General features: G+C 49.5%; 2 protein-coding genes across 5 annotated transcripts in view; both read left to right on the top strand.

Moving 5' to 3' along the window:
- The first annotated feature begins 338 nt into the window (after positions 1–338).
- Positions 339–2941, top strand: LOC136375300 (putative mitochondrial transporter UCP3). Of its 3 annotated transcripts, XM_066340734.1 has the most exons (7): positions 349–628; positions 925–1081; positions 1227–1437; positions 1653–1850; positions 1993–2094; positions 2176–2356; positions 2499–2941. In XM_066340734.1, the coding sequence occupies exons 1-7, from the start codon at positions 447–449 to the stop codon at positions 2602–2604; spliced, it is 1137 nt and encodes a 378-aa protein (XP_066196831.1). In that variant the 5' UTR covers positions 349–446; the 3' UTR covers positions 2605–2941. The 3 variants fall into 3 exon arrangements, with proteins under 3 accessions (XP_066196829.1, XP_066196831.1, XP_066196832.1); XM_066340732.1 differs by having other exon boundaries at positions 339–628; positions 943–1081; positions 1993–2356; XM_066340735.1 differs by lacking the exon at positions 349–628 and having other exon boundaries at positions 635–1081.
- Positions 2942–7923: 4982 nt separating this feature from the next.
- The window catches only part of SYNJ1 (synaptojanin 1), a 50182-nt gene continuing 45538 nt past the window's right edge, over positions 7924–12567 (top strand). For both annotated transcript variants that reach the window (XM_066340749.1, XM_066340750.1), the window contains exons 1-2: positions 7924–7993; positions 9269–9412. In XM_066340749.1, the coding sequence (XP_066196846.1) occupies positions 9289–9412 (124 nt within the window). In that variant the 5' untranslated portion in view covers positions 7924–7993; positions 9269–9288. The remainder of the gene's footprint in view (positions 7994–9268; positions 9413–12567) is intronic.

The raw sequence follows: 12567 nt of genomic DNA, 5'->3' as shown, positions 1-12567 counted from the left end.
CTTGGCCTGAGCCCAGTTCCTCCCAGCAGCCTCACACCCAGTACCTGGCCACGCTCTGAAGGGTGTCATGGGTTTGATGGTGGATTTTGCTCCAAGGTGCTCCCCAGCCCCTGCTCCATGTGGGCTTGGGGAACATGTTCCACCATGCAGAGGCAATCCTGCTGTGAGCTCAGAGCTGTGTGGGATGGGTTGTGGCTCATGGTCTGTGTTGGGCAAAGGGGTCCAACCTGCCCTGCACAAAGAGCTCAGTGCTGCTCTGCCCTCAAACCTCTTGCTTGTAAAGCCTTGGGGCGAGGGTTTTGTGCATCTCATCCTTCCCTGGATGGTTTTAGGATAAAAACTGACATTCCTCCCCAGTCTGGTGCGGGGGCTCTGGGCAGGAGCCCCCTCCCCATGCCTGAGCCCCGTGAGGGGGGCAGAGGGCTGAAGCAGCCACCTCATCACTGATGCCAGATGACCCAGTCCCATCAACTGAAATGCCACCAGGGGAACACTGTTTTCCTGTCACCCGATCCGTGGCTGCTGGAATGTCCTCCTGGCTGCTATATAAGGGTGAGGCCAGGGAGGCGGCTCTGAGGGCACTGCCTGTGCAAGGCAGGAGCTGGAACACACTGCCGAGGTCCCTACGGTGAGGCCACGGAGGGCCGTGGCTCCGGGCAGGTCACTCTGGGGGAGATGATCTCACCCAGCACCCCCTGTTATGGCTGGGGTGGGATAGGGAAGGGTGGGCATTGATGATCCCGTCCTGAGCAAGCCCTGTGCCTCAGTTTCCATGGGACAGAAGGGAGGAGACAGAGCAGGATATGGTTTTTGGGAATTGACCAAAGCCATCAGGAGCCACCATGGCACATCATCAGCTCCGTCGCCGAATAGGACATCCACGTGAAACCCTGTCCTGACGCACCCTCCTGGCTCCCCCACCAACCCCTCCTCTCCTTCCAGCCCCTCTGCCACCATGGTGGGTCTGAAGCCCCCCGAGGTGCCCCCGACGGCCGCCATGAAGTTTATCAGCGCGGGGATGGCTGGCTGCATCGCTGACCTGTGCACCTTTCCCCTGGACACCGCCAAAGTGCGGCTGCAGGTACGATCCGCCGGGCCCCCACCCCCCCGGGCAAAGGGAGCACCGGGTGACATGGGACTTGGGATGCTCCGTGCCACCTCTACCACGCAGCTGGTGGCGCTCGGGGAGGAGCAGGAGGTGGGGTGATACAGTTGGCACCCCACAGATCCAGGGCGAGGTGAGGATCCCCCGGACCATCAGCTCCGTGGAGTACCGGGGCGTTGTGGGGACGCTGAGCACCATGGTGAGGACGGAGGGAGCCCGCAGCCTCTACAGGGGGCTGGCGGCCGGGCTGCAGCGCCAGATGAGCTTTGCCTCCATCCGCATCGGGCTGTACGACTCTGTGAAGCAGATCTACACCCCCAAGGGTGCTGAGAGTGAGTGTCGGGGCAGTCACTACTTCTCCGTGCACCCCCTTCCTGGTGCACAGCCCTCTCGCAGAGAGAAACCCACGCTGGGGGGCACAACCCCCTGGGATGACCCTCTGTGAAGCACCACAGCCCGCTCACCCTGGAGTCCCTGCAGGGCTGGAGGTCCCCGCGGGGCCGATGGTCCCTGCAGGGCCGGGAGTCCCAACACCTGCCCTCTCCAGACGCAGGCATGGCCACGCGGCTCCTGGCTGGCTGCACCACGGGGGCTGTGGCCGTGGCCTGTGCCCAGCCCACAGACGTGGTGAAGGTCCGGTTCCAGGCCAGCAGGACCGTGTCAGACAGCGCCCTCCGGTACAGCGGCACCGTGGACGCCTATCGCACCATCGCCAGGGAGGAGGGGATCCGCGGGCTCTGGAGAGGTAGGAGCGGGCAGGGATGGCCGTGGGAAAGGGATGGGGTGGGAAGGGACGTGGATGGGGACGGCAGGGCTGGGGGACTTGGCCAGGATGCTCCAGGAGGGGCTGTGAGCAGCATTCCCAATGTCACCGCCCTCCCGCCCAGGGACGCTGCCCAACATCGCCCGCAACGCCGTCATCAACTGCGGGGAGCTCGTCACCTACGACCTCCTCAAGGACGCGCTGCTGCGGACACAGCTCATGGCAGGTGAGGACGGCGCGGGGGGACGTGGCCAGGTGCCATCCCTCTCCCTGCGCCATCCAACCCCCGGCTCTTCCCCACCGCTAGACAACATCCCGTGCCACTTCGTGGCCGCCTTTGGCGCCGGCTTCTGCGCCACGGTGGTGGCGTCCCCGGTGGACGTGGTGAAGACGCGGTACATGAACGCCAGCCCCGGTCAGTACCGCAACGCCCTGAGCTGCCTGCTGGCCCTGCTCATGCAGGATGGCCCCGCCGGCCTCTACAAGGGGTGAGTGGAGCACCTGCACATTCGCTGCGGTGCTTGCACGGACCCGCGGCGCAGAACCCCGAATACCCCAACCCACTTGCGGGACTTTGGGGACGGGAACGTCCCCGGCGTGTCCCCGTCAGCACTGCTTTCTCCGGCACAGCTTCGTCCCGTCCTTCCTGCGGCTGGGCTCCTGGAACGTGGTGATGTTTGTGTCGTACGAGCAGCTGCAGCGCGCCCTGGTGCTGGCGCGGCCGGCCCTGGCCTGAGCCCCTCGGCGCCTCCTCCGGCCCACCGAGGCTCAGCATCAATTATATTAATTGCCGAAGCGCCGGGGAGCAGCGAAGCCACACGCTCGGGGAGGCACCGGAGGGACGGGAGCAGACAGGATGCTGTTTGAGGAGAAACGTGAGAGGACGGAGGTTTTCAGAGAAGAGTTCTAAAGGACAAAGGAAAAAAAAAAAAAAAGTTTGTTGGCTTTTCAGCCGGGAAGAACAGCACTTCCCAAGGGCAGTGGTGTGGGCAGGCGGGACCAAGCTGAGGGCCAGGGAATTCCTGTTATTCCTTACTGGCGCTTCCAATAAACCACCCCTATGGGGTCTGATCGTAGCGTGGCTCAGGGTTTCTTTACCTTTTGGGGGTCTTTAGGGTCCCAGCTCTACATATGACACCAGTCAAGATGACGTTCTCTGTCATTTTTGGTGCACTGAACAATTTCCCATGGATCTCTAATTATTCACGTCTGTCACAATCACAGCAGCTCCACCTTTTGCCCTGCCAAGGCAGCAAATTCTTGACCCACGCCAATCACTCTGAAGCCTCAAATGGTTCCTTTTTAGGACAGTGAAAATGTACACCCTAAGCAGGAGAGAACACAGAATCCCCTTTACCTGTTTTTCAAGCATAAGACAGATGGGAATTGCTTTCTTCCCATGGGTAACTGGTAGGAACAAGATTTCCTCTGCTGTCACTCCATCTGTAGCATCCTCATAGTGTCATCGTTTAACGAGGTTTGTTTTCAGTTGGGGAGGGGGGGGAAGTTATACAGACACTCAATTCTATTTCGAGGACTTCCAACAGGAAATTGATCACTGTGAATTACTACAAATAAGGACATTGATCTAATACCGATATCCAACTCTGACAGACAAAGACTGTCTAACAGTTTGAAGTTAGAAAGTGTGTGTTTATCACAACACCTTCCTGGGGAAGGGCTTTTATTCTCATCAGTGTCCATTTAAATCAATCATTTGGTTTATTTCCATCAGTCTCTCTGGTTTGCCACCCTCGGTCCCGCGGGACAGAGCTGTGTAAAGGTTCCATCCAGCTGTACCAAGTCCTGCCAGTGTTTCCAGCAGCAGGTGCTGGAGGCATCAAGGGCTGCCTTTTGAGCCCTGTTCTCCCCTTGTGTTTTACAGAGGGTTACAAACCCTGCCCCTAAGGGTCCAATATTTATTTCTGAACAGAAATTATTATCCTACAGCTGGATAGTTCAGGTAACAGGGATTAGGGTCAGTTCTTGGGCCCAACACAGGTTTTGTTTCACAAAGACCGACTGAACCGTCTGACGGCCAGGCCGGCACCCACTGCACAGCAGGATGCAGCCGCTCTCCTCGCCATCCAACGCCCCGCTCCAGGTGCTCCCGGGCCGCCGCCCGGCTCCAGCGGGGACAGCGAGTGCTCCAGCTCCGGGCACGGCGCCAGCGTGTGCCGCCCGACCGGCAGCGGCTCCCGACACGGCCTCGAATCGCCCGCCGAGGAGGCGGCGGTGACGGCGGACACCGGCCCGGGGCCGCCCCGGAACTGCGCTCGGCTCGGCTCGGCTCGGCTCGGCTCCGTTCGGCCGCACGCAGTTCAAGTCGGCTGAACTCGGCTGGGTTCGTCAGAGCTCGGCCATTTTCGGCTGTTCGGCTACATTTGGCTACTTTCGTCAGACCTCGGCCATTTTCGGCTGTTCGGCCAAACTCGGTTGCTTCCGCCCTTCCTCGCCGCCATCTTGGTTGTGCCTGAAGCCACTTCCGGTAGGTCGCCATCTTTTTTGTGGCACCCCTAAAGGCCCCCGTCGGCTGTTTTACACAGGCGCCTGACTAAATCGACAGCCTGAACCCACACCCTGGAAACGCCGCGGAAAATTGCCCGTGCGACTCCGTCGGCAGTCGGCTGCCACGCACCCGGGGTTCTTGCATTTTTCCCTCCCTTTTGGCCGTGATCTTTGCACGGTCGGGCGGTGGAGCTCACAGCCCGGCGCTGCCACACGCCTCGGGGCCGGGCCCGGGGAGAGCTGCAGTACCGCCCTGTGTCCACACGGCGGCAGCACTGCCCACAGCTCCGGCGGAGCGGAGGCAAAAAAGAACGTGGCCAAAAATGCCCTTTTCCAAACGTCCTCTAAAATAAATGCCCCCAAAGACCCTCAGCTGCAAGAACCCTGCCATCAACCACAGGGAAACCAAAAAAGCCCTTAGTTTAGGCTATGTTTCAATATTTTTTATATTTATGGTTTTGTTATTTATATTGATCATTGCAGTTTCTTTTATATTATGTACGTTGCACATAGTGTATTATATTATGCGTATTGTAATATAATATATATTATATATACAATATTATACTATAAATATATATATTGTTATATGTTATATATTATATATGTGATATATACAAAATAAATATATATTCTATATTTATATATTATTATACATAATGTTTCTATAATGTATATTTTATATAGTATAATAGATGTGACATAATAATATATCGTGTATTATTAATAATAAATATTTATTAATTATATTATTTTTAACATGTTATAGTTCTCTTTTTGTTACTTCTATTTTTCTTTTTTGTATTTTTTAAAAATTCGCGTTTATTTGTTTATGTTTTAAACGATATTTTAAACTAGATTAATTTATTAACCTAACACATCAGAACCACAATTAATTAGAATTAAATGAGCCTGGTATTCTAAGGGGTAAAGTTTTAATCTTTATTAAAATAATATTGGCATATTTTCTCTTTCTCTGTGTTTTCGGAGGGGGGAGATGTGGGGGGGATTTGTTTTGTGGGGTTTTTTGTTTGCTTTGTTTTGGATTTCTTGACTAATAAACAATGAGGTTTGGAGAGGTACAAAATCAAATGTCTTTTTTTTTATTACACAGAGGTTTTGCTAACTGTGCTCTCAATTCTATCCAGATGTCCAGAGGATATGGAGGTTGTTCTTCAACTTCTTTCTTGCCAACAGCCAAACTTCCACATACTCAGGGTAAGAGGGTAAGGAAAAAAAAAAAAAAAAGGAACAAAGAAAACATGAAAAAATAATAAAAACTAAAAAAAAAGAAATAAAATTTTAAAATTAAATCCATAAGTTATAAAAATAAAGTAAAAAATTAAATGGAATTAATAAATTTAAAATAAAAAATTTAAAATAAAATAAAAAGTACAAAATAAATAAAACATTAAAATAAAAATAGGCAATATTAAAAATGTCAAAATAAAAAAGTAATTAAAAAAGTAAAAATAAAAGATAAATAAAAAATAAAGCAAAATTTTAAAAATTAGAATAAACATATAAGAATAGAAGAACTGAACCAAAAACATTTTTAAAACTACAAAACAAAAAAATTAAACAACAGGGGAAAAAACCCACCATAAAATAAAAAATATAACATGAAAAGATAAAAAAAAAAAAAAAAAAAAAAAAAAGACAAAATTAAATAAATGCAGCTCTCCTCTCAGGCCATTGCCTAGCACAGCTACAGGAGCATCCTGGATTTCTAAGGGATAGGGAAAACAAACCCACCATATAATAAAAATATAACATGAAAAGATACAAAAAAAAAAAAAAAAAAAAAGGCCAAAATTAAACAAATGCAGCTCTCCTCTCAGGCCATTGCCTAGCACCGCTCCAGGAGCATCCCGGATTTCCCAGGGGTAGGGAAAACAAACGCAGCGCTTCCCAGGAACACGGTTTTCCGGGCAGCTCCCCGGTTTGCCGAGCGGCGGGGCGGGTTATCCCATGGGCGGTACCGGGGGCTCAGCCCCGCCGAGCCCGTGTCCGTGTCCGTGTCCGTGTCCCGTGTCCGTGTCCCGTGTCCGTGTCCCGTGTCCCGTGTCCGTGTCCTGTGTCCTGTGTCCCGTGTCCGTGTCCCGTGTCCCACACCGGGAAAGGCGCTGCGGGCGGCCGAGCAGAGGAGAGCGATCCCGCCTTTCCTGCCCTTTTCCATCCCTGCCCAAGGCGCGTGCGCGCTTTGCCTTGGAATGTCAGCGATTCATTAGTGACTCCCAGCTGGAGCCTTAATTAGGGTGCCTATACGTGATATGTAGAAAGAAGAAAACCGATAAATCTGATGCAGCAGTAGAAAATGGTAGGCTCCCTAAGGAATAAGTTGGGTTTTTTGGTTTTGTTTTTAATTTTGAAGGCGTTTTTTTACTCCCAGGAAGTCTGCCATTTTCTACTAGCTGCTTTTTCAATTTAAGCCAAAAAGAAAATCAATCTTTATTTCTAGCATGACGTTAGAAGTAAACTGAGAAAGAAACAGAAACAGAGAAGCACAGAACTACAGTGAAATGCAGAGAACTACGGCGAGAAGGTAACACTCATCCACACCTTGCTCAGCTCACACACAGACCCGCCTTCACACTCATCTGAACCCCTCGAATGCTCCCTGGCCCCCCAGCAGTCCACGGGAACACACTTCCCAGGAGCCTCAGAAATAAAGATATCTTCCCGCCTGATAAAATCCCGGGCCCGCCACGGTCTGCACCCAAACTTTGGTGATGAATATCGACAGCGGAAAAAAGAAGGAATCCCGCAGCAGGGTCAGGGGGCGCGGGAGCTCCGGCGGTACCGATTGTCCTGAGCCAGGGATGGGCAAAATCCCCTTGGCTCGGGCAGCGATGGAGTCTGCCTCCGAAACTCCGCATTTTTCACTAAGGCCGTGTGGAGCCACACGAGCGGCTTGAGGCTACTGGGCTTGTTCAGCGGGAGATTGAGCTGAGGGCTCTTTAGGGGTCTGCAGCTTCCTCCCGAGGCCAGCTCTGATCTCTGCTCTCCGTGACCCGTGACAGGACCCAGGGAACGGCTGGAGCTCTGTCAAGGGCGGGTTAGGCTGAGCATCAGGAAAGCTTCATCCAGAGAGTGCCGGGCACTGCCCAGGCTCCACAGGGAACGGGCACGGCCACACGGCTCCTGCGGGAGCTCCAGCAGTGTTTGGACACCGGGTGGGGTTGTTGGGGTGTCTGTGCAGGGACGGGGGTTGGACCCGGAGATTCTTGTGGATCCCCTCCAACTCGGGATATTCCACGGTTCTATTCCGCGGCTGCTGTTAGGAAGACGCCGGCTTTAGCCGGCCCTCAGCCGACCCGAAGCGCTGTGAGTATCGCAGCGCGGTGGCTCGGAGGTGGCTCAGTCTGTCCCTGAGGCCGCTCCGGAGCCTGTCCCTTGGGTTTCGCCCCGCGTAAAAATCCCGCAGCGGGACCCGGGACCGGCCGTGCTCAACACACGCCTGGGTCTGTCTAAACCACGGCTCCTGCGCACCTCGGCCCCAGCGCCTGCCCCCGTCCCCTCCCTTCCGGGGCGGGCTGCGCAGTGCGGAAGGACGCGGGGCCGGGAGGAAGCGGATCCCGCCGGCTCCGCGGCACCGGGCGGGCGGTGAGAGCGGGGTACCGCGGGGCTCCGGGCGAGATGGGGCGGGCTCGGGCTCCGGGCGAGACGGGGCGGGCTCGGGCTCCGGGCGAGACGGGGCGGGCGCTGCCAGGCGCGTCCCGCTGCGTTGTGTGGGAATGTGGCCGGCGGGCGGGGGGAGCCCCGCGGCTTGGCCGTGCCCGGAGCCGCCCGGGAGAGGCCGGAGCGGGCGCTGCGTGTCCGCCGCGGAGCTCGGGGAGTGCCCGTGAGGAGGCCGGAAAGCCCCGCTCCGGAGCTGGCCTCCTTCGCCGCGTTTTCCCCAGCCTGAGCGCGGAAATTTTGGCTGCTCTCGCGTTTGTTTATGGTTTGCTGCAGTGTGAGTTTTGTGGGGTTTTTTTTAACACCTCACTCGTGTGTGGCTGGCGGGCAGCGTCACCAGTACGGCACTGCGATATTTCAGCCGCTGCAGGGCAAGGTTTAGATCTAAATCAAACCCTGCTTTCGTTAAAAAAATAAAAAAAAAAAAAAAGGAGGGGGGGGTAAGCCGAAAATAGGTTGGCATTTTTGTACATCAAATGCCTTTAAAATGCCTTCAGTGTTTAAAAGATACTGTCCTTCTGTGCAAGGTCAGAATTCATAAAATAGGTCGAAAAGTTGAAGGCTGCCCCTTTGCTTTTGGCAGTAGTTTATAATTGAGTAGTTTATATTTGAGGTGGCTCTTCCTTATTGCTGGTAACTTGAAAACATATTCTTTTTTATACTTCCCTAAGAAGAAATCCTGTTTATTAACTACAGGAAAAAGAAATTGCTGTAAATTGGAAGAGAGTAGGGTTAGATTTAGATGTGTTCCCTGAGAAGGTGGGCAGGCCCTGGATCCCTGGAAGTGTCCAAGGCCAGGTTGGACATTGGGGCTCGAAGTAACCTTCAAGATATTGGGAACCTGGGATATTGCCTATGGCACGGGGTGGAACAGCATGAATTTTAAGGTCCCTTCCAATACAAACCAGTCTGGGATTCTGTAAAATTCTAGTTATCTCGAAGAAGCTTTTAAATAAATCCATATTTTGAAAGGTGTTTCTCTGGGTAGTTCTGGTTTTGAAACAGTCTTATATCATCTTTAGGTAATCCCTGAATTTGTTTTGCACATAGATAAACGAGGTCTCACGAGGTAGAATGAGGGAGCAGAGGATTTTGTTGTTTGTTTTTGTTGAACCCGTAAAATCCCTAGGAAAGGACGTGGATCACACCAGCTTTGCGGGAGGTGTCTGGAAGCACAGGGAGGTTTCATTAACATCGTCTTGTGTTGGACAGAGCTGCCTGTGTTTGAGGCAAAATGGCTTTCAGTAAAGGATACCGTGTCTATCACAAGCTGGATCCACTTCCCTTCAGCGTGATCGTGGAAACCAGGAACAGAGAAGAATGTCTCATGTTTGAGTCCGGAGCTGTGGCTGTCCTCTGTAAGTCGATCTGTTTTGATAATTACTTTGTTAGAAAGGTGCCAGACTGAACATTGTGTGAGCCATTTATTTGTGGAATGTAAAGAAGCAACTGTTTTGTGTTTCTGTTTACTAATGGAGAGGCTGCTGATTTAAATGAGAAAGGAGACATTTTCTTATTGCGAGAAAATTGGACACATTTAATTACATTTCTTTATGCATCTATGTTTTCATGTCCACTAAATCTTCTTACAATTGCTTCCAACATCATCTCGTTTCTTGGGTTCTGAACAACACTATTTTGAACACATGATAACTCACTGGCAACCTAAACCTCATGTTGCATTTCATAACAATAAATTCTGTATTCTTAAATGTGATATCATAATTTGATTTTATCTCATTTTGTCTTATTTTTGATGACTTTTTGATTTTTAGCTTTATTTTGTCTATGTATTTTTAACCTTGCTCAAGACTCTGTATTGCTTTGTCTAATAATAAAATGAGTAATACTTGGAGCAAGGTGTCTTGCATTGCAAAATTATTTTTACATGTTTTAAGTGAAAAATGCATGGGTTATTTCCCTAAATTTTTGCCTCTTTTTTTTTGTTGTTGTTTTTGTGGGGGCTTTGTTTGTTTTGGTTTTTGTTAGAGGACACTAAAATGAGAAATGCAGAAGGGAACCATAAGGCCTATACATAGGCTTTTAAAATACATAAAATTATAAAATATTTTTGTGTTTTTAGGAAGTCAAAGCATCTGGTTGCACAGCATTTCTGAGCTTGATTTTTTGGCTGTATTATAGAAAGCTTTAGTTCCATGGAAGTAGTTTTCTCCTTAGCCAGCCCCTGTTAGAGGCCAGGCAGTGACTGACATGATTGCTACAGCTGGATGGTGGTCCAGGTGAACAGTGGGTGCTTTTCTCCTGGTTTTAAAATTCTCCTTTTTTTTTCTGGTACAGCTTTTTCTTGATATGTATTTAAGTAATCTCCTGGATTTTGGTAGCAGTATCCATAGGGCACTCCTAGTGTGGATTGGGAATAACTGTCCAGTTGTAAAGGTAGCAAACAACTTTAGTGCAAGCCTTAAAATGTTTTGAAGATTTGTGGAACGAGTAGTTTTAGCCTGTGTCTAGTAATTATGGAACATGCTTGAGCTACTTAAGGGCCAACAGTTGAAAAACTATTTATTCCTGAAGGTTATGCTCAGAAAGGGCAGTAAGTCACTTCTCGTGTTGGGATACACTGCAGGCACCTGGATGAAATGTCCTTCCCTAAAAATTAAAACCCATGTCAAAGTTCTTTCCTGCTTCCCAGCCTTGTTGCTACCAAGCAGAAGCCAGACCTGAAGGAAGTTTGAAAGCCTCTCTTCTCTTGGGTTCTGTACTTAGTGATAACTCATTAATCTGCAAAGAACTGTCCTTGGAATTCTAATTGGTCGGTTACGTCATAGCAAATGTTCATACTCAGCTGGAAGTAGTTACTGAGTATTGTTTTCAGTAAGCTTAATCAGGAAACTGCTTACTCTTTTTCTGTCTGGTACATGGGCATAGTTTTCCACTGAATATTTAGCAGTGACATTTTTCTTAAATTTCCTCTATTTTATTTCCATATAATTCCTTAAATTCTTTGGGTACTGATACTTTTCTTAATGGTTGGAAGATCACTGTCTTAAACTGACAGCAGAAAAAGCCCAGGAGTTCTTCAGGTCAGGTTTTTTCCTTCTCTTTTTCTGTTTGCTGTTCCCATCTGGTATCTGTACTTTTTAATGCATATTTAAAGGAGTAATTTATTAGCTCTTGGGGAAGATTTATGAAATGCTACTTGTCCATCTTGTTGGTCAAGTCAAAGAATCCAGCCAGAAGATTCCAGTCTGTAGCTGTATAAACTTAAAAGTATTTGTACAAATAATAAACAAAGTTAATTAAATACTACTGTCCCTTGGGGAAGATTTCTCATATTTGTAAAATCTGTGTGAATAGATAGAAAAATGGTCAGATCAAGTATATATCAATTTAAATCCAGAACAGCATCGCTTTAAACTGTCAGAAACTTCTGGGTTTTAATGATGGTGCTGCCACTTTTCAGACTATAAAAATTGACAATACTGACCTCAAAACTATTAGACATTTTCCCAAATATTTTCATAAATACTAGAGATTAAGTAATGTGTTTAGCCTTATACCTGATCATAGTTCTTACCTGTATGTAGAGTGGATAATATAGGCACAGCCTAGTGAAATACATTTTAGCGTTAAAACTGATTCATGTTTTTCAGTTCTGAGGGCCTTAGTGAACTGCACCTCCTGGAATATCCATGTGCAGAAGTTTGGCTGTGAAAAGGCCTAAGAGAAAGGAATGGAAGCTTACTGATCTTTCAGCGTCATCTTAAAGGAAGCACATCTGTCATTTTGCTGAGGGAAGGATAACTGCGTTAACCTTCCTCCCCTGTGCCCTCCGTGAGGCAGTGCAGGATGATTCAGAGGATTTAGTTCAGCCTCGGTAGGAGATGGTGGACAGCTCAGGTGCTGGGTGATTTTCAGTGTGTGTGCCATGTGCTGTTGCCGTCTGCCAGGTCGGAGGGAAGCAAGGAAGAGGGTCGATGGGATAGTTCAGAGGTGATAGTTGTGTAACCACTCAGTCTGAACGTGGGAGCAGCCCAGGCCATGCTTCTGCTGGAGGTGTTGTGTGTGAATGAACTAACGTTGCTGTGACCGAAACACCTGAGTAATACTTTGCTTTCCTTTGTACATTTAACTCCTCTTTGGTTGGCATGGTCCTGATACTGGGTTAGCCCGAGACACTGGGGTCGAAGGGGATCCTCAAAGCCTGGTGAGAGCATCTGGGTTTAAATGTCAGCAGCTTCACTGCTGATTTGTTTAGAATTTAATGCGAGGGTGTCATAGATCTATTTCTTTTATTTTCCATATCAAACGGGCAGAATATTTATTTTTTGAAATAGGGCTCTCTGAGATGTCTTAACTGGAAAGGTTTCCCTGCCCGAGCAGGAGTGCGTTCTCTTCCTGCTGGTGAGTCATCCCCAACGAGTGGTAAGCTGTCTTTACTCCTGTCGCCTGCCATGGAGAACATTCTGTCTGGGAAAACACTGAGCCAGGAGCGTCACGCACATCCTCGGACTTCAGCGTCACAGTAAAGCTGAGCAGAGAGGTGTGTGCA

The sequence above is a fragment of the Sylvia atricapilla genome, chromosome 2 (assembly GCF_009819655.1).
Source record: "Sylvia atricapilla isolate bSylAtr1 chromosome 2, bSylAtr1.pri, whole genome shotgun sequence".
Taxonomy (NCBI): domain Eukaryota; kingdom Metazoa; phylum Chordata; class Aves; order Passeriformes; family Sylviidae; genus Sylvia; species Sylvia atricapilla.
The sequence above is the reverse complement of the archived record's forward strand: the minus strand, read 5'-3'. Positions and strand labels throughout refer to the sequence as shown.